This window comes from Trichosurus vulpecula, chromosome 5 (assembly GCF_011100635.1).
Source record: "Trichosurus vulpecula isolate mTriVul1 chromosome 5, mTriVul1.pri, whole genome shotgun sequence".
NCBI lineage: Eukaryota > Metazoa > Chordata > Mammalia > Diprotodontia > Phalangeridae > Trichosurus > Trichosurus vulpecula.
In genome coordinates, this window is record NC_050577.1 from 294693600 (window position 1) to 294721469 (window position 27870).

The window sequence follows — 27870 nt, forward strand, 5'->3', positions numbered from 1 at the left end:
CTGTTTGGGGATTGGGTGGGGGTGGGGGGGTCCCAAGGGGTCACATATTGCACATTTGTGGACTTTTTCATGTGTGATCAACTGAATCAATCACTTTAGCTGACTTTAAAGATTAATAAATGCTATAATGAGAAGGATAATTATGACAGTGTCAGAAAGAGAGAACCATCAATAAAACTTGTTTTTAAAGTAGTGTTGGAGGAGGGGCAGTGTTTCTACTGCTCCCAGAGATGCCAGGGAGCAAGGGTACTCAACAAGGACTACGTGACTGGGGCATCGGTGCAGTCTCAGGGGCACAGACCCAGGAGGCACTGCTATGTCTGTCTCTAAGTCCCACATATCTGGGCTGATCCTTCCAGGTATATTTATAGTTCCATAGCTTTAATTAAGAGTCACTGGGAGGAGAGGCAATGTACAAGTACCTTGCCTTTATGAGTAAAAATGGGAAAAGCACGTGTAAATCACAAGACCAAAGGGTCAGACCCTGGCTTGGCCGGGGACCCAAAAAAGGGAAATGAAGGATTGTCACCAGCAAGCCAATCTGGCTGCAGAAGTGCAGATGAGACACTGATCCAAACTGACCTCTGCCGGAACTCCTGGAACACGACCCTGTTGGGGAAGCCCTGCCGACAGATCCGGATTCCCTCCAACACGCCGTTACAGCGCAGTTGGTCCAAGACAAGATGAGGGTCTAATTTGCCAGCCTGGAAAAAGAAAAGATACGGTGATGTTTCCGTGCCAACTGAGTAAGGAAGGATCCCTTCTCAGGTTGAAAAGCTGGCAATGGGACACTCAACATGCAAGGCTCAGAAATTAAGTCACACTTGGCTGGAAGTTGCTAAGAGTCAGAAGGGATAGAACCAATAGGTTACAATCTAGCCTCTCCCAACAAGAACCAAGAGGAACCTCCAAAAGGTCTGCAGAAGATCTGGAAATGGGATTCAGGAGAAATAAAATGGCACAAAGATTCTGCCTCCTAACCAAGGTCATGTTCTTCGCTTTACCTTCTTCTCATGGTTGGGGATGATGCAGCGGACAAAGTTGGGGTTGGTGTTCCTCAGGGTGGCCATCAGCTTGGAGAGCTGCTCCTTATAGAGCTGTCCAACTGTTCGGAACATGCCCTTCCTGGTCTTGAAGGCGCCTGGCAGAGCCGTTTCAGACATGCCAGCCACCTGGTCAAGTCCAATGATGCGATCCACTGCAGAGACCATGCAAAAGGGGATTAGTGACCCACCGAGAGAGAAGCAGGTGGAGGAGCAGACACAACATCGAGCCTGAGGAAGGATCGACAGCAGGAAGAGCAAGGCCTTTTTTGCTTTATCTCTACACGATCTTCCAGACCAGTTGTAAATTCTTGTAACCCTGGTTTTTGGGCAAAAAGCCCAAGAAGGTGATCACCAGTCTTCATCCTCTTCCAGATTAATTTATTCTAACTGGTATAAAGGGCACTCTAATATTCTCTTCTAATCTCTTTAGAAGTTCCTCTTCCGAACAGGGACTTAGGCTAGAATCAAGGAAACCTCACTAACCCAGGCCCAAATTTTTGAGAGTCTGACTGTGATGACTGAGTTGTATGCTCAAAAATGGCTCACAGCACATAAATGAAACCCTCCAAAGATGTATTACTCATGACCTACAGAGAAGACCTTTAGCCTACTCATCAGCACTCCCAGTTTTAAGAAGCTATTTTAAACCATGAGTTGAAGCAGGACTGGATTGAAGACATTGGGCTGGGAGGTTGGCCCCCATCTGCCAATGGCTGTTATCCTCAAGGGGCCTGGTCTACTCTGCTTTGGGCACGGCCATGATAAACCTAAATCAGAAAATAGGTGACAGTAACTGGAGCTCTTGAGAAGTAAGGTATGGGAGAGACCCACATGGAGGAGGATGGTTAGTGATTCTCCAACTTCTCCAAAGTCTTCAAGAACCTCAGCAGAGGCTCTGTGCCTCCAGGAATCCCTAGGTCATCAGCTGCAAAATGAACCACTTTTCTCCAAAAGGAAGCAGTGGCTCTGCCAACAGAAAGCAAGCAGTAGCTACAAATCGGGTTGGGGTGCTCAAGTGGACAATGCTCCACTGCCAGTTGGTGACGATATCCTTACGGTCTCTGTGTAGATGCCATAAGCATTGGCTGAGGCTGGTACTGATAGACCACCTAACTAAAGCAGGTGGGAATCCTGACCTCAGAGACTTAAGGGAGCACATTCCAAGTGGCTCACCAAGGCTTCTTGGGGTTGACTCCCAGTCTGCCAACCAGAGCTAAGGGAGGGCTCAGAGCCACATCCCTAATAATGCTTGAGGTTTATCCCACAGGCACCCCTCCTCCCCACCTCAGGCTGCTGTGTCTGCTGACATCCAAGCAATACAACTGCTGCTGTCCTTGCTAACGGGGGTTTGGGAACAGTTTCACTGCATGGACTCCACAAGCATCTAAACTCAGCATCTATTTGACTGAGGAATAGAGCACGGAGGGATTAGCTTTCCCCCAGTCTAAGGGGTGTTTAAGGGAAGGTGGGAAGGGCCAAAAGGAGCAGAGGACTCCAATGGAATGTCCTGCATTCCATTCCTTGGGTGGCTCTAGAATGCATCTCACACACACACACACACACACACACACACACACACACACACACACACACAGCAGAACACTTGGGCGGCCCAGTCACCTGGTTCTAGATGAAGAATAGGAAAGTGTTGATAGAAATAAGCTCTCTGAGTGTTCTGCACCTCTGGAACACAGACATTAAAGCAAAACCCAAGACAAAGAAAAGGAAAAACCAACAACAAAATTAAGAGACACTTGAAAAATGTACCTGCTATGAGAACAGCAAAAGGAAACTTAGTAAAAACCCCCAGAAGGGCTTTTTGAAAGGAGCACCACCCTCTTGAAAATCCCCACATTTAAAGAGAGGCACAGCCAAACACAGAGAAAAGGATGGGGCAGGGGAGGATCTGGCCTGAGGGTTCTATGCAGATATGGCTGAGAGCTGAAGAGGGATTAGCTCAATCTAAGGAGACCTCTCTCTCCCTTGCACAGAAGCAACATGGAAAGCTACCTGGAAAAGTCAAGTTACAAAAAGGTGTGGAGGGTGGGGGTAGAGAGGCTGAACAGCAAACTTCTTTTGGGGGCTCTGCCTGCAAAGAGAGCGTAGACCAGACCTCACAGAAACAACAGATCCAGAGGGTTAAGGGCATACCATCTTTCCACAGCTCAGAAACAAATTTATCTGAGGACTGATGGAGAAGTGTGGCGATGTTATCATTCAGGGGATCCATGTTCTTCATCAGCCATTCATCAGCTTTATAATCAACCTGAAAAAGGAAAGGTCCTTAGCCATTACAAGAACAGGGCAGTCTGGGGATGGGTGCGACCAGGCCAGAAGGGCCCTGTGTGTGCTCAGGGCAAGGCTGGTCTGCAGAGGTTAGAAATGAGCACATGTCCAAGAGAGCTTAACCTTTAGGAACCTCTATGTGATCAAGTCTATGTGAAAGGAAGGGGTTTATCCCATAAAGATGCCCATACCAAAATACCTGGGGAAAATATTCCCCATGGAGGCAGTTTCTTAGGACATGCATAAATGGTAAGATTTAGTCCTGATAGATGGATCTTCTCAAATAAGGTATGACTGGGCAGAACTCAGGAGGCATCATATACCAGTCAAGTAAGCTTGGACCCAGCCCCAGGGCCCTTCACGAAGCCTGCTGCCAGAGGCTAACCACCTCGGACCTCCCCATGTCTCTCCACAGCCCTCCAGAGACTGAGCCAGGCTGCTCCTTACCTTGCCAGCATAGTGAATGATGCAAAAGTCAGCTTTGTCTTTCAGCTGCTTGGGCTTCTGGAATTTTGGGTGAGTGCCCTGCTCCTGCACCACTTTCTCTACAAAGCTTTTGTCTGTGGCTTTGGGGAACCAACATTCTTCATCTAAAAGGGCCAAAATGCCAGGTGGGCCCGCCTGGAGGGAGCACAGAGAACAGGACAAAGGAGTCAGGCTCTGAGGGGGAGAAGCCAGCTGTCCACACCACACTTAAACTTGGTCTTACACCATAAATCCTCAGCCACCTGAAGCCTTGAAAACGACGGAATCTTGATTTGACTGAGAATCAGAAGGTTCCATTAATGAAAAAATAAATTTCCTAAACGATCCAAGTTAATTCATGTTCTACTAAAGGACAAAAAATGAGGGTATATGCTCCAGATCAGAACGACCCCACTCAATACTCCAGGAGAGGATGCAAAACCAGCTTATACATATATTAACCAGGAATTTAAGGCTCATTCAACCCTAGAGGTGGGGGTGCAATAGACAGAACCCTAGCCTGGAGTCATGGGACCTGGTGCAAATGCCAGACCTCAGACATTTACTCAGAGAGAAGCGACTCAACTTCTAAGAGGGCCAGTTGGCTCATCTGCAAAGAACGGCCACCACTGGTCATCAAAAACTTGTTTGGTACCCACGAGTGGGAACAGGAAGCTTTCCAAATCTAAGAGCTCACGATCAGGATCCCCTTAATAAAATGAGTTGTTCCGTAGAACTTGGACTCAGTCAAGAAGTTGCACCCAAGGACCTAGAGGTCCACACGTGGCCTGGAGGCTGCAGGTTCCCCAACCCTGATTTAAACTGTCAAGGAAGGTCTTTTCATTTGAAATTGGTGGAGATTTCTTGTTTACAAGAGGGTTACAAAGAGAGCACACCAATCACGGGGAGAAATCAGTTGCATCGGGCTTTGCACTGGAGTTTGACCATACTTAAGCTTGCTACATTTCATGCACAAAGATAGCAGGAGCAGAGTTCTGCTTGGACCAAAGCATTCACACTCTCCCCCTGGCTGTAAATCCACACCCAGGCCACACCCAGTTGGTCTCTATGCAGACTGGGACAAAACCCTAGACTTTGGCCCCCGGCTCAGACTTCTCATTTCTAAAGATGAGCTGCTCAGCCTTTGGTCTGGGATCAGACAATGAGGACCCTCCTGCTGAGGTGTGGTGCTTTCTCCTCTGATGGCCACAGCTCTGCAAGTGACAGTGGAGCAAGTTACACTCCTCCTAAACTACTGAACTGGCCTCATAGCACATGAGCTGCAGATCTCCTGGGCTCTCCCCCAGGGCCATGTGAAGGCTCCTCAGAGATGACCAAGCAATCTGCGCCAGCAGCTCATCTGGAACTAAGAGCGACAGCACAGAGGGCCAAGGCTGCACTCACAGGCTTCTCAATGAGGTCGATGCAGGGCTGCAGATCCAGACCAAAGTCAATGAAGTTCCACTCGATGCCCTCTCGCTGGTACTCCTCCTGCTCCAGGATGAACATGGTGTGGTTGAAGAGCTGCTGAAGCTTCTCATTGGTGTAGTTGATGCAGAGCTGCTCGAACGAGTTCAGCTACAAAGAGGCCAATGAGGAGTGGGTGAGGCCAGGCACTTACTGGAAGGTCTGACCATCCCCTGCCCCCAGGAATGAGGCCAGTGGGGTCAGTATGGCCCAGACAGGCCAACCAAGCCCTGCGCCCCAGGAATAAGGCTGATGGGCTGGGTGAGGATTGATCTCTCCCCAGCCTACTGGCTAGGCCCAATTACTGCTGAGACTGGGCACAGCAGAACCTCAGACTTTGGTGGAGCGGGGGTTCCAGCCAACATACAAACTACAAGATGGCCAGGGATCCTGGGGGTCCACAAACAGCAGCCACTCAGCCTACAATGACAATGGGGAAAGGCTCACATCAAAGATCTCAAAGCCAGCAATGTCCAGGATGCCAATGAAGGAGGCTCCCTGCCTCTTCGTCTTGTCCAGGGCCTTGTTGATGCGCATCACGAGCCAGCGGAACATCCGCTCATACGTAGCTTTAGCCAAAGCCTCAATGGCAAAGTCAGCCTGTAAGGGAAGGGAAGTGGGGAAAAGTCCACTGAATAAAGTGCTTCCCTGGCAGACTTGGCTCCAACCATCATGAACCCAACAGCACACCTGGAGAAGTTGTGTGTGTGTGTGTGTGTGTGTGTGTGTGTGTGTGTGTGTGTGTGTGTGTGTTTGTGTGCGTGTGTTCCCTCTTGTCTGATCTCCCTGGTGACCCAACGGAAGACCCTCCAGTCTTGCTCCTCTCACAATTATAGTAATGTCACCAGTAAAACTAAGCGAGAGAAATCAAACCTGGTAAGGAATCTCAGCATCCCAGAGCAGGAATGAATAGCTTACAGGACAGTGTGGTGCAGTGGGTAGAAAGCCAATTCAGACACACATAGTTAGCTTAAAGGGATGGGCCATCATGACCCCCTCTCCTTCCCCACCCCATGAGAAAACAGCTCTGCCTTCCTCAGAAAAGCCCCTCCTCTAGGGAAGGCCCCGCATCGGGGACGTGAGACAATGCATCTGTTTTTCAGACTTTTTCAATGTACTGATCAGTTAGGCTGATTTTTTATTTTAAAAAAGAATTATTTGTGAGCCTCTCTGAGACCAGGAATGGGACTTGTGGCAGGGGTAGCGGTAAAAACAAAAGACATCAATAAAAATAGAATGTTTCTAAAAGGATGCAGTCAATAAGTCTGTCACAAGACAGGCGGTGTGGACTGAAGGACACACCTGTTCTTTGGTCTGGGCTTTCTGGACATAATCCCGTCCAACCTTGATCCGAGGCGTGAGGATCCCTCGAGTGAAATCAGTCACATTGATACCCAGCAAGTGGGAAACTTTTTGGGCAGCTGTAGGCATTCAGGCACCAGGATCAGGTCAAGAAGAGAGAAAAAGTCAGACCATCAGGAAGAGACCATGTACCTCCAGGTCCCTCAGCAGCATTTCTCAGATCAGAGGGTCCCTGCCCAGCAGTGCCCACCCACCCACTGGGCCACAAGGCCTCCAGCAGGAAAGGCCCCATCACAACCACTTTGCTCCTCTGAAAACCAGAGAGATTCAGAGAGACTGTTCCTTTGGGTGTTGATCCTAAAATTCTGTATGAAATAGAAAAGGTGTATCTAAGCTAAAGAGGAGGGACTTCACCCAGTGTTAGAGGTCTCCCTGCCCTCTCTACCACAGGCCTACCCAGGCCAGCCTACAGCTGGGACAGTGAGGCTCACACCCACTAGGCACAGCCTGTCTCCCTGGCTATACCCTTTCCCTGATGAGCTTAAATGCCAACAGGCTTTGAACTAGATGGAGTTAGAGGCCCAGAGGCTCAGTAGGCTCTCTTACCCACTATGCCAATGCCCTCTAGGCCCTAAATCCCCCTTGCCCCATGCCCCCTAGGTACCCTAAGGACTCTGCCACTCCTGCCATTCTAGTCTGGGTTCTCCATGTGTGGTCTCTGCCAATCACATGGAGCTTCTGAAGAGCAAGGACTACGTCCCTTTTTCTATTTGTAGTCTTTGTGTTTAGGACACTTTTCCCTCCAAGTTAAATCCAATAAAGATTCTGCTCCTCAGCTAGCTGGAGGCAGGCAGGACAGTAAACGGGCTGCACTATGGTGGGATGATTGTTCTAGCATCCCCCAAGTGGCCCTGTACCTGTATTGTCCGGCATAGAGGCCTGGTCAGTGTTGCGTTCCTTCTTGAAGGCAATATTGCCGAGCTGAAGGACTCCCGAGATCACTTTCAGCAAGCCTGTGGAGAGGGACACAAAGGCCAAATGAGCTGCCATGATCACCAGAGCATGGAGTGGTCAAGCCAGCCCTGGATTCCTCTTCACTGCCATGGCTATCAGGGCACATATAGATAGATGAGTGGGTGGATGACCCGCCACCCCCCACCATCCTGCTCTCTCTACCTCTCCCCTTGCTTGGGTGCTGCACCTCCCCCAGGAAGCCGACCCTCCAGGCCAAATGATCTCCCTCTTCTTCAGATTTCACAACCACATGTCTGTCTATGTGCCCTGCCCTTAAAACAGGAGTCCTCTTCTCCGAGGAGGCTGTGCCCATGTCTCCCCTGTCTAACTGCTGGGCAGCTGGAGCAGACAGAAAGGTTGTTTTCGTTTAAAATCTTTCCACTGAATAGAAGCAGAACCAAATTAGCTCCCTTCTCATCCAGCCTTAACTGAAGAGCACTGGAGAATCGAGGTTCCAAAGCCAGTCAGAGACAGAAGGGTCCTCCTCTGAGCCAGACTGAGACTGTCTGATGCACCCCAAAGTCTGTACTCCCTGACATTTCAATAAGCCAAGATTTGGGCACAAAGTTCTCTCTAAGCATAAAAGTGAATGTTTCCCATCCTGAATTCAGTTGCTGAGTACATCAGTGGCCCAGGGATCCTCCTTTCTGTTCAACTTTGAAAAAGAGAACAAATTCTCCAGTTTCCTCAAAAGACAATCTCTAGGGAGGTAGGTAGTAGTTGGAACAGAGCCATGGACTACAGTGACATTTACAAAACAAGAGTGGAGGTGGGAGGAGAGGGGAAGGAAGAAGAATGTCCTACCACGTGGGTCCCCTGCCTCGCCTTTCCCTGCTGATGCTGCTGTAAGACGTGAACAATGGCAATAAGCCAGGCCCATTTCTTCCTTGATTTCCACCCCTTAAAAGACCCCGTCCCTTGTCCCCACCGCAGCCGTACCCATCTGCTCCTCCTCAGGAATACTCATGATCCTCATGGCTTCCATGGTCTCCTGGAACATATCCTTGTCCTGTTGGCCAGGGATGGTGACATGCCCGTTGGACAGGAAACGATACTTGTTGTAAGGCTCCAACAGCAGGTCGGCTGCAAAGACAAAAATATGTGAATCCCACAGGGCCGTGGATCAGAAGCTGCAAGGGGTGATGCTGGAGATCGCCTCATCCGAGCCTTCACTTCATCAAGGAGGGAGAGGCAGAGTTAGGCCATGGAGCCTAGAAGCGAGTCTCTCTTCAGTTGGTGAGGGTCCCATCTTCACAAGGGGTTCAGAGACTCGTCTCAGTTCTGCTAATTCCCACACATACTACGAGCACAGTGCTTGGCACACAGCAAGTACTATATGAATGTGAGTTATTATGGCACTAGCCTATGAACAAATATAGACCCAGAAACTGAGGACAAGTCCCTGAGACAACAAAAGGAAAGACACAGGAGTGACTGCCTAACTGCCAGGGTCAATGAAGAAGGGAGGCTTGGAGCCAAGCTGAGACAAGCCACAGCCCAAGATAACACTTGACAAATTCCAGCTTGTGTGGGGATCTCACCCACCATTTTACATACATGTTACGAACAGACAGTTTTAGCATTAATAAATATGCACTTCTGAAAACACTAAAGTGATCCCTGGGTTGGCCTTGGTGGCTGCCTCTCCTGCCTTCACTGGTTCCTCGAGCTACTCACAAGGTCTAGACTCTTTGTATCTCTCAATAACTCACTCTTTAAGTGTTCTCCTGCCCCAGACAGCAGATAGTAGAAGATGTGGAAGGTCCGTTCCTCCTTGGCTTGACGGATAGCCCGTGATTTCTCCAAAAGATCTTTGAAAATGTCAAGGAACTATTGCGGGTAAGATGCAATGGAAAGGGAAGAAACACTCTCTCCAGAAAGACCTAGAACTTCTCATCAGGCAAAAAGTTATGTAGAAAAGTCAAAACAAACCATCTGGATCCAATCTTGAAAGGTCTGATAGGTCTTCGTGTTTACTTCACAGCAATATCTTGAATAATTTAAGGGGTCAGGCACAAAAAAGAATTATGGGATTATAATGCCCTTAGTGGAGGAGGGAAAGAGTTTCAAAATAACCCTCATTAGAGTTCTGAAACCAATACGGCGGCCAAACCTGAGGTTAGCTTGTAGCTAGCACAAATAGGAAATGCTTTACTGCAATGAAGAAGCTAACTGAAAAGGCCATGATCCTTACTCTATTGGGCTCCTTTAAAGAGACAACTATGCAGTTACCCCTTCCACGTGGCAGGGGTTAGGAGCATGGCACCCCAGCAATCTGGAAAATCCATGTTAAATTTTTTGGCCCTCCCTTTGTACCAGAGAAGAAGTCTGAATTTTTTCTTTTTCTTTTTCTTTCATCAGATGTTTACAATACCTTCCTGTAAAATTTGGGTTAAGAATTTGGTCAAAGGTTACATGCAAGTCAACATTAAGTTAAAATAATAGGCATCCGCTGGCTTTCACATTCTTTTCGCAGACTTTACCTTTTTAACTTTAAAAAAGAAACTGTGTATTTTTATGGTAGTAAAACATAAAATATGTTCATAGCATACAATTCTATACGTGTTTTATGCACTTCTGAGTTTCTAAACCTTTCCTCTGTCATCCGCAGGCCTTCACATTTCGTCTGTGACTTCCACAAAATTCCCCCCAAATCCCCATTTAACTTCTTATGTCACCTGTGATACAGCAAAATTGCAATGGGGAAAAGTCATGATGGTGAAACCCAACCAAAACATGCAGAGACAAAGCCAAGAAAAAGAACAATGTTCCTCATCGATGTTGGTGAAGAGTTTGATAAAAGCCTCGATTCAGTGATTTGGCTAGGATCCCAACCCCCAAGCAGAGACACCCCCTGGAATAGAGAAGCTGCCATCAACAGCAAAGCCCTGTCCTGAACCCTGAGTCAATCCAGGCCTGCTCTTCCCCTTCCACCTTAGAGAACCCGTGAACAAGTCGGCAGCAAGGATACAAGTCTCGATGTTGGCTCCCACAATGTAGCCATTGACATCAAAGTTGATTCGAATGAACTTGCCCTGTGGAGAGAGAAAAAGAGAGATCAGAGAGGTGGACTCATGTTCCTGTGCTCTGGTCACCTCACCCTAGCTGGAAGAGTCACTCATGTACTAGGCCCAGCTCATGTGCCGGCACTTCTATCCCTCTGCAGCTGGCACTAAGGTCATAGTAAGGGCCATTTCACCTGGCTCCTCAGACATGGGTCAAGTTCCTCCATGCCCTGCCCTTGCTGGCCTTTCTGCCATCTCCTCTGGGAAATGAGTTCTATGTGGACATAAGAGGGCAGCAGACCTAGTCCAGTCTATCAGGGAGGTGGGGCTAAGTATTAGAACTACACTTAATAGGTATTACAGCAGGACAATTCTCCCCTCCCAGAAGGATTCAATCTAAAAGCACCGAAAGACTGGGACTTTTGACTGAATAGAAAAGAATAGACATAGCTGGTTCCAACAAACTAAGCTATCTCCCATGGTCCTATACTAAGTCTGGGAGGGAGAGACAAGGCAGGGCAAAACCAGCTACTGCCCCCAAGAAGCTCACCTTCCAAAATACATACACACAAGATCTAGACAGAGAAGAGGGCAAGTAGCCGAGGCAGGAGTGGGGCTAGGGCTGGGGGAGGAGGACTCACGAATCGGGAGGAGTTGTCATTCTTCACAGTCTTGGCATTCCCGAAGGCCTCCAGGATGGGGTTGGCCTGTAGCAGCTGCCGCTCCAGTTCACCCTGGGAAGCAATCCAAAGTAACAGTGATGCTCAGTGACAAGTCTTGGTCAATAAGCCCATCGGAACCAGGCAAATCAACAGCACAGCCTTCTCATCGGCTTGCCTTCTACAGCCTGTGCAAGCACCAACAGCCCCTGGTCTTCCTGGGAGGCGGGAGCCCTGGCCCTACAAGGATAGTCGTACCACCAGGGACATTCACAGGAGCATGTGGGCAGAAAGGTTGCTGGACGTCCCCTAGAACAATCGACTCATTGGAAAGATGAGGAAACTGAGGCCGGGAAGGGGAGCCTTGGTCAAGCCTGGTGCCAGTCCTGGCTGGCCCTCTCTGGGCCCATCATGGGGCAGCCCCCTTCTAGTCCTCATGTCCCTGCTGGGGGCCTTGGCTCATCACTAAACCTCAGACCAAGTTTCTTCACTTCCACACTGGAGATGGCGCTGATGGCATCTCTTCCTGTCCTAACAGTCAGTGTCTGTAGTGCTAGAGAAACGGGAGGGGCCAGGGTGGGAATCTAGGAGGAAAACTCTAGTCCAGAGAGTTTTTCGTGACTTGCCCCCAAGATCGTCCAGGTGGGCACCCTCCAAGCCAGCCTGTGCTCTGTCTCCTGGCAGGCAAGTCCTATACATATGACCCACAGGACCCTAGTCGGCATCGACAACAGCCATTTGTAATGGATTTCCCCCCCACCATGACCAAGAATGCTAGTTAGAGGTGACAGCATTCCCATCATCCCCATCTCAGAGATCAGAAACCTGGGCTGGGATACAGACACCACCTCTAGGGTTGCCTGTGTCTTCACAACAACTCAGTAAGGCAGGCAGACCAGCAGGCCAGGCACTATTCCCACTTTACAGTTATGTGCTCACAGACCTCTTTGCCTCTAGTCCAGGGCTCTGCCACCTCTGACTGCCTGAGGGCTGGCCATTGGCCGACTCATCTAGAATGAGATAATTGATGATGAGTGAGCAGGCAGCCTCGGTTCCCCTTCCTGCCACCTCCTACTGGGTAGGGAGACCTGTGTGAGCCAGCCTGTGCTCATTTAGAAGGGACAGACCAAGCCCAAGCTCATCACAGAAAACAGAACCAGAAGGATTTGGGCCTTGAGTTCACAGAACCAGATTATCCTGACTCCATGCAGCCTTCTAGCACACGGGACCCAAACAGCAGGGCAGCAAGCCCACTTAAAGGGACTGGCCCCTCCTAACAAGGTGGCCAGGTGGCCAGGCCTTCTACAAATAGCAGACAATGTGGATGAGCAGTTAATGCCTTTCCTATGAAGGACCCACCAACAAGCCAGACCACAGAGCATACAAATGAGAGGAACACGCCTACACAGAGGTTTTTGACACCAGCAGACACCCAGCTACCAGGCTTCCCACTCACTAGCACCATTGAAGGGGGGCTGGCCTGGAAAGGCTGGCTGCCACAGCCTTTGGGAGCAGTCTGGGAGGAGGCCTGTTTTCCACCCATTAGCTCTTCCTTTAAAGCCACATGTCTAGCTGTTCCCCAGATAAGTCGCCTCACTCTCCTTTTCCTGCTGAGGAAAGGTGGGCTCTGGGAGCCTCTGCCCACCCTGGCCAGCTGGGCCTTCTGCCTGCAGAGAGGAGGCTCCAAGGTCCATATCTAGGACCATGAGGAGTGACCATGGAATGAAGGAAAGGCAGCTGAGTACAACCAAGAGGTCCCACTCTCAGGGCAGAACGAAGGCCCCACTGAAGAGCAGGACAACTAATTGGTGGGTTTGCTTTTTTTTTTAATCTAATTAACCATGCTGGAGATTTTAAAATGCAATTAACTATACATAACATACAATTATGAGCTCTTTTTAATATACGTTCACAGCTTCTAGAAAGACCTAACATGTGCCTGGGTGATGGATTATGGTGGGAGTAGAGGCTGGCACAACCACGAGGCCATTACAGGAAAGCCAAGGTGAGCGGCTCTGCCGAATGAGGCCTTCCCCATGGCCATGGTCAAGCCTTCTGCCACATGTCCCTCTCCAGAGAAAGGCACAAGACAAAGTCCTGCTTGGGCCCCTGGGGTCGGGGCAGCTCCTTGCAGACAGAAAGGATTTGGGCCTTGGGTTCACAGAAGATAGCTAACACAGATTAGATGGATAGACAGACAGATAGATAGACAGACAGAAAGACAGACAGATAGATATAGATAGACAGATCAATCCATCAATACAGATGGATAGATCTTTCCTTATAAAGACTACATGAGTCACTGGCTTGAATAGTGGGTCTAACCAAAGAACAAGGCACTCAGTAAGGGACAGTGGGGCTCGAAGGCCCGGACAGTATCTAGACTGTGTCCCAAGCCCAATGAAAGGGATGCCCCAAAATTTCCACTTTCTTTCTCCTCCAGGAAGCTTTCCTGGATTACTCCAAACCACACAAATTGCTCCCAACTGGGGCCTCCTCTGCATTCCCATCTGGCAGCAGTCTATGTGTGGCCAAACCCAAAAGGCAAGAAGTGTCCACCCCACTAGATAGGGGACACTAAGATTCAAGAAATACTTTATTTCACTGGAACAAGAAATCTTTTTTTAAAAAGCATAGTTGGAGAGCCAAGCCCCAACCTCACGGCTGTTTTAAAAATAAACCTCCTAAAAGTGAGGAACGGAAAATAAAAGAGGGGTGGGAAAGAGAGAAAAAAGAAACTTTATGAGTTTCTAAATATAACCACTAACGCCCCATGGAAAAAACAGAGTCGTGCAGGGTTTGGCACCTAGAAGGTTCCACTTGGTTCAATTCCAGAAGTCTGTTCTCATTAAGACATTAGAGTGTCCACACCCCAGGTCTACATGCAAAGACACTTCCCCCCCCCACCCCACTTATGGATATGCTGCACACATTCCGCCAAGATGTCCAGGTACCAAAAGTAACCCAGTACACCAGGAAAGCTACCGAAGATACCACTGGCATCGGTGGTTTATAACGAAGCTCAGAAACGTGGGTGCACGTGAAAGAGAGAGAGACACACTGTCATGCTTAAGACTGACTGCCAGCCCCCAACCAGAGGAAGACTTCCCTGTAGGCTTGCCTGGCAGCCACAGTGACCTCCAGGCAGGGGGCAGGTCCTGTCCACATCTGGCTTGCACCAGAGTGGGAGAGGATGCTACCGGTGACTTCCACACGATCCCACTGAGGTCTGGTCCCAGAATCAGGACACTTCAGGCACACTATGCTAGACCAAGTTTCAGGTCAAGGAGCCTGAAGCATGGCTCACCAAGTCTGGGTGATGAGGCCCTGGGACCAATTAGCAGTAATTGCTCCGGAGCACAAAAGCAGGTCCCTATGAATCACAAATCTCCAGCCTTAGACCTCCCCTCCAAACAGTGAGCAGGGTCTATGAGAATCATTCTAGCTGCAAGTGATATGGTGTGGAGTGAAAAGCTGATTGGGGGGAAAAAATCAGGACACACGGATGGGAGAACACGCATTCCTGGTGCAAAACGTGCAGTAAACGTGCGGCTCACCTAGAGAGGACACGACTGATGAGTTCGACCATAATCCATCAAAGAAGGGGGAAAAATGCACGTAAGACAACTGTCGGTGGCCTCATTTCCTGGGGGGACAGCCCCCACTGGCATTAGCACAGGACTCTGAAGCACGTGTGTGGAACCGACACCAGCTCAGCACCCCCAGCCTGACACAGGGGACTGCCAGCTCTTCCACTCACGAGGGACTCCCCCACCAGAGCACACACAATTATCTCTGAGCTGCTGTGGCCACAACTAAACCAAAACACCTCCACTCCCACTCCCAACCCACCTCACTCCCCACCCCGCCCCACATCCTGTGGCCACCCTGGGGATGAATGCCCCGCACCTCAGGTCAACAGGCATATACTGCCAAGGCCTGAACTACACTGGCAAAGCCTTCAAAATCCTCAGGCCTTTTTGATATCTTCACTTTACTAAATTTTCTTTTTATTTAACTGTTAGAAGGGGTGATCCTCCAGAAGAGGAAGGCAGGGAAGATTACAGGGAAATATAAAACCAAAAGGCAGCAATAAAATTTGTTTCCTTTAAACCAAGAGCCAGAGCCAGGCCCAGGCTATGAGGAAGCACTCCCTGGGCCAGGCTTTCAGTAAGAATGGCTTCACATACAATCTAGCAGTTTCTCCAAAAGGGCTCCCTACTGACACGACCGGCTCGGGCCTTTACTAATGGCATCTCAGTGGAGGCGTCAGGAGCCCAAAGGTCTCGGGAAGACTCTGGGACCAGCCAGTGTCAGTGACAATGGCAGTTTACCCACCCACCTTCTTCATTTCCTGAGATCAGTAACCCAGCATAAACCACAAGCTGCTTCAGTCCCTCCCTGATCACCTGACCAAGATGAACCAAAGGAAAGCAAGAGAGGGGACTCACCTGGTCTTTTTTGCTCTTGTGTGAAGAAGCCACATAAGCCAGATACTGAATGACCTTCTTGGTGTTTTCAGTCTTTCCAGCTCCTGATTCCCCCCTGACAAAGAGATCCAAGGAAGGGCTAAAGTGTGCGGAGGACACTCCTGAAGGGCTTCCCTTCCCCAGTTCTTCATGGCTACAGCGATCGTTAGGTCCACCCTGGGGCTCCCTCCTGCCACACTGATGGTCTGAGTGATAGACTTGGACTTTCCTCTATTGATTTCCTTAGTATGGCTTCTCACTCCCTTCCTAAGAAGTCTACCTCGTCTCTGCCAATAGTTCTGCTACCATGACATTTTGAGGCCAATCCCAGCCGACCAAGATTCTTGGACTTCCTTTATCTCTCCCCCTCTTTGACCCTTCTCTTTCCCTGCTCATCCCCAGTCATGGCGCAGAGTACCAGCTCCTCCTCTCCCCTCCAAACTCTTCTCTGGACTAAGCTGCTTTTGCGGGGTCCTTTGTCCCTTCCCCTCTGGCCCATTCGGAATTCTGTCCTGAGCCTATATCATCTTTATTCTGGTCTTTCAGGAGAGCAGAGCTTCCCAGGGAAGGAGCTTCTGAAATACCAACATGAGCTAAGCACTCCCCCTCTATGAGACATCTATATTGTGGCATTTGCAGATCTTATCCCATCTTCTCTATCTTCTGTTGTCTCCCCCTTAAACCAATCAGTCCAGCAGCAGAGTCATGGCGGTCACTTGGTATCCCAAGTCTTAAGGCCCAGACCTTACTATGATCATGACTCCTCTCCTCAGGTCACATCATCCCATATACTGGGTATGTATGTCATGGCCCTCCAGCCCCCAACCTCCAATCTCCCCGTAATCCCCCCAGCCATTCTCTGTTCCGACTGCTTAGAGACTCATAAATCTCCTTTCCTGGCCTAGGAAGCTTTCCCTTTTTACCCTGGTTCAACAGCCATGGGAGTGCAATCCCCCTAATGACCAGATTGCTAGCTCTAGCCAAACATTGCTTTGTGGAATCCCTGCTTAGAGAGTTTCCCATGGTCCTCAGGAGGCCTGGCAGAAGTGAATTTGTGTCCACAGCTTAGCCAGGTCACTTGGCAGCTTTCATATCCAAATGGTTTAGGAATGAATTGCAGGCAGCTGCTGGGGGGCGGGGGGGGGGGGGGGTCAAAGGGACTTAAACTTGTTTAAGTTCTTTCAAATTTTTACTTGGACTAAAATCAAAATGTTTTAGACCATTATTAACTCTTTCAGTAGGAGAAGGATTGCTTTCCTCTTGGGAGGGAGTGGCGCTGTGACTTGGGGAGCCAGAAATTACTCATAGCCAGGTAAAGCAGACTTCGTTCTGGAGCTGAAAGCATCTTCTTGCAGCTCCTTAGGGAAAGGTAAATAAATCTCTCACTATGAGATAAGGGCCATCCCCATAGTGGAGTCAGTTGGCACTGACTGGAACAAGAAGCCATGCCCTGCTACTTAGAAAAAGGAACCTGGGAATCAAAAACATTCTGGAAGGGAGATAAATTCTTCATATGACACACAATCTATCCCTTCTCAAATACAGGAACAGGCCAGGGAAGAAAACACAGAACATGGCATCAAGACATTTTTAAAAAAAGCCAAAAGCCCACTTACGTGCACAGAATGGATTGGTCTTCTCGATCTGAAACAAAGGAAACAGGGGTGAGACAGATCACAATGAGTTTCCGCTCCTCACAAAAGCCCTTTGTTCAGCCCAAACATGAAACACAAGCAGGCTCTAAGGGCTCCTTAGCCAGCGTGGCCACACATCCCTGTGGGGAGGGCCCTCCAGGGTGGCGATGACTTCCCAAGTGGCAGGCCTGAGCTAAGTGATGGCCAAGAAGAGAGGAACAGTGCATGTTTCTAGTACCTTTGGATACATTACCCTACTGTGGGGCCTAGAATTTCCCTCCAATCCTGCCTTATAAGTAAGAGAAACCTAGAGGAAATACAGTGAGGGCTGCAGCCACAGACCTAAAACGAACATTTACATTCTTCCTTATCAAAGGACCTGCCCCAGGCCTTGATGCACTGTACCTGCCTGTATGCCTAAGAGCAGGTTTGAAAGAGAGAAATTAGTGGGAAGGAAAGTCTTTACTAGATTTCCTTAGCAATCTGCCCTATGAGTCAGAAACTCTAAGGCTGCCCCCTCTTCTCTTCTGTGGCCCCATTCCTTTTATGCTAAGTGGGGCTCTGACTCCCTGAGGGGTTGGCAGGAATGATCTCTAATGGGCAGTGCGTTTCAGGGCCATGCTGCTTGGAGAGGCCTCTGATGGACACACTTTCCCAAATGGCCAATCAGAGCCCAGATGGCCTCGAGGATGGCTCTGGGTGACCGGGCAGTCAGAAGACATTGGAGAGTGGTCAATGCCTCACTTGCACATGGCCTCAGGACATGAAGCCAGTCCTCTGACGATAGCTGCTCTGAGCAAAGGTAAGCATTCACTGGCTTAATGTCTGGTCGACAAGCCAGGCCTAAGTGGGCCCCTTACCATCACTTCAATTGCAGCCTACTGATAATTCAGCAAAAGGGTTCGGGAGGGTGAGGGGCGGGTGCCGCGTTAAAAATCCCAGCATCCTGCAGCTCCCCACCCCAGGGACCTCCCTCCAGCTTCACTGGGGTCTGCTTAGTCACTGCCTCCTGAAGCCTACAGGAATGTACCTGCGAGTATAGACTAGTCCAGCTGTAGGCAGGCAGGCAGCTGCTACCATAAAAGGAAGTGCTTTCCCTGCCCTCCTGAGGGCCAGGCCCTGAGAGAACTGCAATTCTTCTAATTGTGTGAGGAGGAGGCAGAAGCTAGGGTGGCAGACAACAGGAAGCCAGGGTCCAGAGGAGAAGCCATGGGGCCCAATACTTCACCAACCAAAATAAAGGTTCCCTATTCTGTGCCCCAGTGGGCCCCCACAAAAGCCACCAGCCCTCCCGCACTGTGCCCGGCATCTGAGTCTTGGGGTGGTGGTCTAAGCCTTTAACACTCCAGAAAAAGACAGGGAAGGAGAGGAGGGAGGAGGGGAGGGAAAGGGGGAAGAGAAGCTCCCCTGGCCTTCTCGGGGTCTCAGGGGTGGAGCCTGCCCAAACCTGCTCAGAATCGGGCCCAGGAATCACCCGCCAGTTCCAATGACTCTTGCTTTTGTTTGCCTGTAATCTGGGATGATCCCGTAAACATGTTTCAATCTCCTTTCTCCAAGCAGCTGCAGTTCGTTGTTTTCAGGTAATAGGGTAAGCAGAGATTTATTTGTTCTTTCCAAGAGTTACATTTTTAATAGATATGAACAAGGCCTAAAATTTTCATGTGGTTCTGTTGGGTCATTTGCCCTAAAGGAAGTAGGAAAGAGCAAAGGGAAGGAAGTCTGTGCAGCCTGGAAGGCTGAGGCCATGGGCATGTTCTGAGAGCTGCCTCCTTCCTATACCCTTTGCCTTGGCGAGCCTCCAAAATTCCTGTAGAGAGACGCCAGTGGAAAGAAGCCCCCAAACATGGCTGTGCACTGCCATGCTGCCCTGCGCAAGCCCTTCCATCTGAGATGCTGCATGTCTTCTTCACCCACAAACTGGGCACAAGTTCCCCAGATACCCCACCCCCAGACCTGCTAGTAGCTTTGCTGGTTCTGCCTGCCTCCTCCACCTGTACCAAAATGTGCTTCCTATACCTAGCAGACAAATCCAAGCCTGCTCCTTTTTAATCAAATGTTGAACCCTCAGTGAGCCTCTTTTCACACTTGCTTTTCTCAAAGAACACCACCACCAAATGCTTCAAAAAAATCCTTGTGTCTTGGCTTAAGCCCTCGTAAGGGCTTCTGGACATCAGGGCCTACCTTCAAACAGCTTTGTTCCTCCCCAGTGGGGAGGAGGCAAGAACAGACATCAGCTAAGATCCTTGTGGGGTGTATGAGGCCTCTGGAAAGCCCTCTGCTGAGAAACAGGTTCACAGCATGAATAAATGTGGGCTTAAAGCATCCTGCTTCACCCGCCAAACATTAAAAATTCTCTTCATCCTCCACAGAAGCAGAAACCAAAGCACTTGTGCCTTCACAGAGGTGCCTGCTTTGGGTTTCCTTCTCTGATCCAAAACTTATATTAAGCTACTAGCACCTATTCTGATACAATTGGATTTATACCCCAGTGGGTTGTTTTTTCTGGTAAAACCCTAAATACTTTAGTGTTGAGCCTATGGAGGCGAGGCAACATCCTTCATCTGTGAGTCAGGGTGCTCAGCAGGGGAGGAGGGGTAGGGGGCACTAAACACCCAGGTGTCGGCCTCCCTGTCAACTAAGGGATGGAACCTCCTCCAGGCCCCATCACCCACTTCTGCAAGAGCAGCTCTGGAACCCATTCACAGCCATAAAAGGCAAGCCAAGCTGCTCACAGAATACTGACGTCAACTCCAGCAGGAAGTGAGTATAGCACAGACGGAGGGTTGGGGCACAAACTCCCAGACCCTGCCTATGACTAACTCATTCAAAGACCAAATGGTGACCATCCCTCCATGGTTCTGTCTGAGCTCTACAACCAGCGTTCTCTGGAGAGGGGGCTGGGGCAGTTCCAACTGAGATCAGAGCGTGAGCAGTCCAGGACTGGATGACCTCAACAAACTCAACAAACCCGACAGATCTGAGCTCTGACAGAAGGCCTGGGGGCACCCCAAGACCAGCATACTCCCACTTCATTTCTGCCTCGAATCGGAGGCACCTCCACGAGCTCAGGCAGAGCAGAGGACAGACAGCAGTCTGAGCTCCTTTAGCCTGGGAGGAGATAACACAGAGCTGACTTGAAGCAGGAACCAGGGCCAAATAAAAGATCCATGAAGTACTACAGAACGATAGGAACTATTATTACTGTCACAAAAGGAGAAAACTCCACTTGGGTCTGAAGATTTTCAAGCTATCATTTCTCACAAAACTGACCCAATCCAGGGGTGGCCAATTAATAAGTAGTTTTTAACTGCCTACTAAGTGCCAGGCACTGAAATCATCTCTATTCCCAAGAAGTTTACAGTCTAATTTAGAAGAGAAGTGAGTAGAAGCCTGGCTCAGGTTGAGATAACCTAGCTGACCCCTCACATTCTCCAGATCCATCCAAAGCACGAGCTTCAGGCATTTTAGAGTCTATCATGTGGATCTTCCTTCATGGGGCCTGGCCTGGCAGCTCACAGAAGGCAATGGTATTTCCTGAGACAGAAATCCAAATTCTCCTCAGATAACATCAAGTCATCAGCAGCATTGGGAGTCAAGGTTCAGGGAACTTTAATCAGAAAGTTCTCCATCCCAACCTGCACCACTGTCTCAAAGAGGACCTTGGCTTGAATGGTCTTGGTTCTATGAGTCAGCAGTTCAAGGGACTGCTCCATGTGGCAGGAGAGAAAGGCCCTCTGTTTGCCTTCTAAAAAAAAAAATCAATTAAACATTATGAGGGGGATGAGGAGGGAAATGGAACCAAGGAGGTTTTGGAACATAAGTGAGAACTATTGTTAAAGGAACCTTGGGAAGAAGTGGCCACAGCACCTTACAGTGGAAAGTGAGAATGTCTGAGACAATGCTCCCACGCTGTAGGAAGGCTCATCTCAAAGAGTCCAGAGAAAGGACAGGTACGATCTCACGGCCAAATGATGCTGACAAGGGCTGCCCAGGATGAGCCCAGGAAGACGTGCAGAATATGGCAGCAAGGACAAAGAACAGACAATGAATACAAAAGAGAGGCAAGTTCCTGTAAGAATGGCAGGAATGCTAAAGCTGCCAATGAATGCCAATGACCAACCAAAGGGCCTTTTTTTTTATTAGCAGTTCTGGGGACAGATGACAGAAGAGGCAAGGCCTGCTGTGCCACTCAGGGCAGGGGTACAATGAAGAAAAGGCAGAACTAACGCCTTTCATCTTGTGTCTTTCACCAAGGCTGGGAAATTTCAAATTCAAAATGGTTTCGAGTCCACTGAGATCCCAGATAAGGAAGTGGGAAGATGAGCAAAGAGCAATCTATACGTCCTTCTTGAGCCCAGGTCTCCAGGCTGGAGGGAAGACAGGCATTCAAGGAGGTGTGTTTGAGAGCTCGACCGTCGTCCGGTACAAAAAAGAGATTCTGAGGGACAGAGAGAGGCAAAAACCATCTAGATTTTCAATTAGAGAAACAAAAATAGATTCTAAATTTTAAGGATGAACTTGGATTACATTACAGGCAAAACTTCTAAAATGCATTCAACGGATGTGTGAGCACCTGAAATGAAAGCATCTCCTCCTAGAGAGGCAATCATGCCAAACCTGCCCTATTTCCTTTCCTTACTGATCTGGCTTGTCACAGACAAGGGCCACGCTGGAAAGACCAGGTTCAAATCTGAGTACACATTTTAGAAAAACTGCTGACAAGGCAGAACCCAAGACACCAGGACCCTGAAGGGGTTTGGCAGCATCAGAACACCCAGAAGCAAGTGAAGAAAGGGCAGTTACTTTGATAGAAGGAGGGTAGGTTGTGACAGCTGCATCTGAAATGCCGTTATGTGGCCTGGAGGCTGTTGGGCTCGCTCAGAGTGCAGAGCTAGGAACAGATAAGTAAGTGGCTTGCAAGGAGGCAGACTTTGGGAGATGCCGTCAGGAGTGTGGTTCAGCAAGAGGCAGACCAGCCCATGTTAAAGATATTGTAGAGAGGGGTTTTTCTGCTCAGATCAGTTCCCAACAACACAATGGATAGAGGAGAGCAAAGGTGGATAGTCAGGGTGCTAGAGTATTAAGTGCAGATCAGAGCAGGTCCTCAATGAACCACAGGCCAGGTGGCAGGAGGGCCAAAGATGGCATTATACCACTACGTGGTATGACATGATAACTGCATTGCATAACCAACTGTGCAGTGAGGTCATTACTAACCCAATGCCCCTCCCACTTCAGCTTGCCAGTGTCTCATTGGGGAAGTGGAAATCTAGAAGCAGAATGGGACCCCAGAACTCAGGAGGCACTCAGCATTGGCAGTGGGCCCAGAGAGGAAGGCGTTAAAGGGAAGAACAATAACAGGGCAGAGGTTCAAGGTAAGAAAGGAGAAGGAAATACAACAGTATTCCCAGCAAACCTGGCTCAGAAATGAGCAGGAGAAAGGCTGGGTGGGAGAGCCAGGCTCGGACGGTAGGGGTCCCCCAGCAACCCAGGGCCACGGAAGAATGACGCCATCCTTGGCCTCCCCCCTCCCCCGGCAGCCTCCCTGAGCACACACCCAGCTCACTCCCGGGTCACCTTGATCTCTATGCTGTCTCACACTGGGAAAAGTTCATTCTCCTGAAAGAAGGCCAGCTCTGATCCTAACAACACAGCATTTACCCACCAGAAGTCTGGAATTGACAAAAGCATCATCTCCCACCAAGACTGGAGAGCTTTTCAGAGGTCAAACATTGTTCCTGTAATGGAGAACATCCGCTGGTTGCCCTTAGCTTTCTGGGTGATGGCATCATTTCCAAAGCTTTAACTGTTAAGTCAGAAGGTGGAGCAGAAACAGCTAAGGATAATGGCGGGGGTAGGGGTAGGGGGGGCAGTACCACCAAGAACCTTCGTGGTTCTTTCCCCACATTTATCTGACTACAGAATCTCAGGTGGTGAAAACTCAGGAAAAAAAAAAGTAAATAGACAAGATCCAAACAGGAAGGACTGGCTCTTAGCCAAGAAGGAAAAAGTACAGGAACGGGAATAAGTCAGAAATTGGTTGTTTTGGGTGGGTGGAAGGGAGAGAAATAAATGAGAATAACTGAGCATTCAAACTGGAAGGAACTGGAGAGATCATTAGTCCAATCCTTTAATTTTACAGGTGAGAAAGCTGTGCCATAAAGGATGAACCACAAATGTAATGAAATGTTACTGTACCATAAGAACTCAGAGAAAAATGGGATAACTTGCATGAACTGATACAGAGTGAAGCAGGCAGAACCAGAAGGGGAAGGCACACGATGATCACAATGATGGCAATTTGAAAAAACAAACCACTGGAAAGGGCCAAAACTCAGGTCAGACCTAAGAGGCCACATGTTGGTCCCATACTACAAAATCAATGGACTTGTCTCTGCTTTACTCACCACACAACTACCATGAGCAGCTGTTCAAGGAGATCCTTTCCTGTGACCACTAAGGGATATAAGCCCTGGATGGTGGCTTTGTTCAAGAGCTACTGATGAGTGCCTTGTGTCAAAACAAAGTAGATTCCATTTCTTAAAATTATTTTTATTTTAAAGCACCCAAAATGTTTTAAATGTTTAAATTCTACAAGGGACAGGATGCACTGTATATGCTAAAAAGCAAATCTTTGAAAAGGATCCACTTTAATCACAACTTCAGCTTTTTAAAAATAAGCCCTAACCCATTTTGCAGACTGTCTGACAGGCATTTTAGGCCACAGCCAAAGGACACCTGCGGCCCCCTGCCTGTTGTTCTTGTGTGTCTGTGGAGATAGGAAGTAGGCAGAGGCTATGCACTGGATCAGACTTCAAGGCCCCATCATTTTGTTATTGGGGGCAGACCTGCCAGCAATGCATATCATGCTCTCCCCTGTAAAGAATCCCCAGATTCCTGAGGCCTTGGCTGCACTGAGCTCCTCTGACAGGAGGCCTTTCAGATCCATGCCCCGCTTCCCTCCCACCTACTGTTTCTTGCAAGCAGCTACCATGGCATCTCTGTCTCTCACCTTTGCATCTTTAATGCTCTGATGAGTGCCTAGCATGCAGGAGGCATTTAATAAATGCTCATCAACAGACCAATTGACATAGAAAACTGCTTGCTATAGGTAGTGGTGAGCCTCTCCAAGTTTGGGAGCCAGGGTCTATCCCCAGATATAAACCCTAATCTGTGGTAGGGGATAAAGTCAAGTTAGGATTCAACTACAGGCCAAGAATTCATGGTTTCTGACTCCTTTAGTTTGATGCACTCCCAGTGAAGCTCTTTTTAAAGTAAAGACCAATGAGCAGTGACCGCACATGCTCAGAGACATCTCTCAGACTTGAGCTTATGAAATAGTGGCATGAGGCTCAGGCACTGACTGTTAAGAAATAAAAAAAGAATCCCTTCTAAGGTGTGAGAATGAGGAGGAAAACAATGGATAGAGGAAGGCTGTGGGGGATCTCTGGACTGCTATTAGAACAGGCAAGTAGCTGGCTCCAGGGAGTCCTGGGGATGCTAGCAGCAAGGCCCCAGGGAGAAGAAAGGGGCACCCCCTGCCTAACTCCAGGAGCTTCAGTACACAGGGGGTCCTTTGTGTCAAGAAGGCACCTCCTACTGCCATTAGCAGCTCCCCCTAAGCCTCCTGGGCAGCACATTCTGGCTTAAGCGGAGTCATCATATCTGTGGCTTCCTGCAGCTGTCATCCTCACCCCCTTCTCCCTCCCCAACCCTGGCTTCAACTAGGAGGCTCAGTGAATTTGTCCAAAAGCATATGTCCTTGAAGGGTTTCTCTACATCTCAGGTTGGCACCTACGTTTTGCTACAGAGGCCTCCTTAAGACACAGCTAGGCAGGGCTGCCGACCAGAATGAAGAGGGATGGATGGAAGACACTGCATTCCCTTCTCCCACAGCTCAGACACCAATGGATCCTGTCGGACCATTTCCCATCAAGATGGCTGTAGGTCCCTATCAGAGTCAAAGGGGGATCCAACAGGGAAGTCCCAACGGGCCACCCAAGAAACAGTCTACTGTCGTGTCTCAAGGATGAAAAGGGTTGGACTGAGATGTGAGTTTGAATTCCAGGCCCGCCAATAATTCACTGGGTAACATTAGACATGTCATTTAATCTCCCTAGGCCACCATTTAAAAGCTGCAAAAGGATTTCTAAGAAGCCTTCCAGCTCTGACATTCTATGATATTATGTTTATCCAAAAGGGTGAGTTAGTCGCTAAGTGCTGTGTGGACACTGGCAAAGAACTATTTGCACAAACTCTGAGGAACTGCCCACTTCCCATTCAGCTGCCACCACAGAGCAGGGCCCTGGGGAGAGGAAGGGAAATGGATTAACAGAGCAAAGGGTTAAAGAGTTCTTGGATTAGCCTAAGCCAGGAATGAAAGCAGACCCTCGCTGGCTCTCCCTCACAAGTGCAGAATGCTTATTAAAATACCATAAACCTAGTGGAATTGGCCAGAATCTGGCATCCAAACCAATTAACATGTAAGATTTTTCCACTCAGCAGCTCTGGAGGAGATAGCGGGGCCAGGGTCAAATTCTTCGGCTCCCTGTTCGTCTGTCAGAGCAAATCCTTGCTCACTGAGGGATTCTCTGGCTCCAAGAGATAACAGAGGAATGACAAGTTTGCAAAACAAGTCCCTTTCTTTGTAGACTTAGGGCAGCCTTATCCACACAATTTGAAAGCAGCCCTAACACTACTGAGACACTAACAGAGGGTCAAAAGCCATCCTCGTGAGACCCCAAGGTGTGATGTCTGCCATTTAAGCACGGTTTACTACAGGGTTTAAAGCCATCCGAAGGCACAAAACAAGGCTGGAGTCAGTCAAACACTAAAGAGCATCTGTCCATAAAGCCTATGGTAGAATATGGCTCTTGGATAGTGGGGAGCAGGGAATTCTAGCCATTGCTAATGACTAAGGCCCAGACTTTAAGAAGCACAAGAACACCACAAACCAGAATGCCTAAGGGAGACAGAACCACAGTATAACCAGAGTTCTGAGCAAGAAAGATGCACTTCTGACTTGCTGGGGGGGAAATCAAGGTACCATTTAAAAGGGGGTCTGCAAAGAGGGGAGGGGTTTTGGCAGAAGGGTTTTGTAGGAGGGGGGCCTCCAGGCAAGGGGAACGGTGCTGGAAAAATGAAAGCATGAAAGAGGGAAAGAGAAGGCCAGGCCTCCCTGAGAGGGAGGAGTGTGAGGAGGCTGAAATCAGGCTCAGGGAGGGCCTGAGTGCCGGGAGAAGCAGGGATTTCAGATGGCCCGCAAAGGGGCACAGTCAGGTCTGAATCAGTGGCAAGAGACAAGAAGCAGGGCTGGCTCGCTTCCTCCCTCCCTCCTCAAACCACCTTTCCTTTACGATAGCCCCTACCTCCCACCCCTACAAGAACACAAGAGCCTTGAGGGTAGGAACTGCTGCCTCATTTTTGCCTTTTCAGACCCTGGCAAAACATAGGAGATGCTTAATAGTGGTGGATTTGAAATGAGAAGCTGGGACTAGAATGAGGAAGACCTGAGTTCAAATCCGGTCTCAGATATTTATAAGCTAAGTGATCCTGGGCAAGTCCCTCAACCTGTCTGCCTCAGTTTCCTTGGCTGTAAAAGGGAGATACTGACAGCATCCAACAGCACATAGCAGGTGCTTAATTCAACCTTTCCAGTATAGGAGAAGCATAATGAGGGCCCAGACAGTGGGAATGTTCAGTGAGAAATGCATGTGGATGAAACGATGAGATGAAGCTTCCCAGCAGCAGGGACTGGATCTCATGGAGGGAAGAATGAGCCACCTGGCTCACCAGCAAAGACCTTCCCCTTCCCCAGCTACTACATTTAAAAGAAAAAAGTATCCCTTTTACATAACCCTAAAACATGCAAGGTTTAGGTCATGACAGCAAAAATCTTGAAGGCAGCTTTTTAGAAAGCTCTCACATGAAGGAACACGTAGGCTAAAATACTATCAGTGGCATTAGAAACCACAACACCTGGAGATCTTTTCAGCACATAAGCCTGGCACTTTGGTTTTGGTTTGTGGACCTCTCATGATGTACTGCTTAGCCATCAGTCGTTTATGGAAGGGAGGAGGGTCATTATTTGAAAGCAGAAGGAGAAAGACAAGAGGGGTTGAAGCCCAGTGACTGTGGCTGACCAGGTGAATGGTGCCCTGGAAGCCTCCTGGGACTACTTGCCTTGCATCATGCTCCTATAGGCTGTGTCTGTGATGGCATAGATGTGAGGGGGCATCTCGTGCCGCTTTTTGCCTTTGTACATCTCCACAATCTCTTCCGAGTAGATGGGCAGGTTCTTGTAAGGGTTGATGACCACACAGAACAGGCCTGAATAGGTCTGGATGAAAGAAAAGAACAGTAGTAAGTGACAAGCATCTGCAGGCCTCACCAAATTTTATTTACAGCAAAGTACGACTCTCCTGAGACTTTAGAACACCACCACATGCCTTGTGCTTTCAAGGCTAACAAAGTTCAAAGGAACACTGTGAACAAAAGAATTCTGGGCCCCATTTTAAACATTA

At 49.0% G+C, this 27870-nt stretch overlaps 1 protein-coding gene across 1 annotated transcript in view; it reads right to left on the reverse strand.

Moving 5' to 3' along the window:
* MYH9 (myosin heavy chain 9) overlaps nt 1-27870 on the reverse strand; it is an 80727-nt gene that overhangs the window by 15350 nt on the left and 37507 nt on the right. The window contains exons 3-17 of the mRNA XM_036760448.1: nt 27530-27686; nt 17330-17357; nt 15696-15789; nt 11227-11319; nt 10552-10615; nt 9293-9391; nt 8520-8663; nt 7484-7579; nt 6567-6685; nt 5712-5864; nt 5202-5375; nt 3780-3953; nt 3198-3312; nt 1005-1198; nt 583-704 (exon numbers count right to left, since the gene is read on the reverse strand). Coding sequence (XP_036616343.1) covers nt 583-704; nt 1005-1198; nt 3198-3312; nt 3780-3953; nt 5202-5375; nt 5712-5864; nt 6567-6685; nt 7484-7579; nt 8520-8663; nt 9293-9391; nt 10552-10615; nt 11227-11319; nt 15696-15789; nt 17330-17357; nt 27530-27686 — 1826 coding nt within the window. The remainder of the gene's footprint in view (nt 1-582; nt 705-1004; nt 1199-3197; nt 3313-3779; nt 3954-5201; nt 5376-5711; nt 5865-6566; nt 6686-7483; nt 7580-8519; nt 8664-9292; nt 9392-10551; nt 10616-11226; nt 11320-15695; nt 15790-17329; nt 17358-27529; nt 27687-27870) is intronic.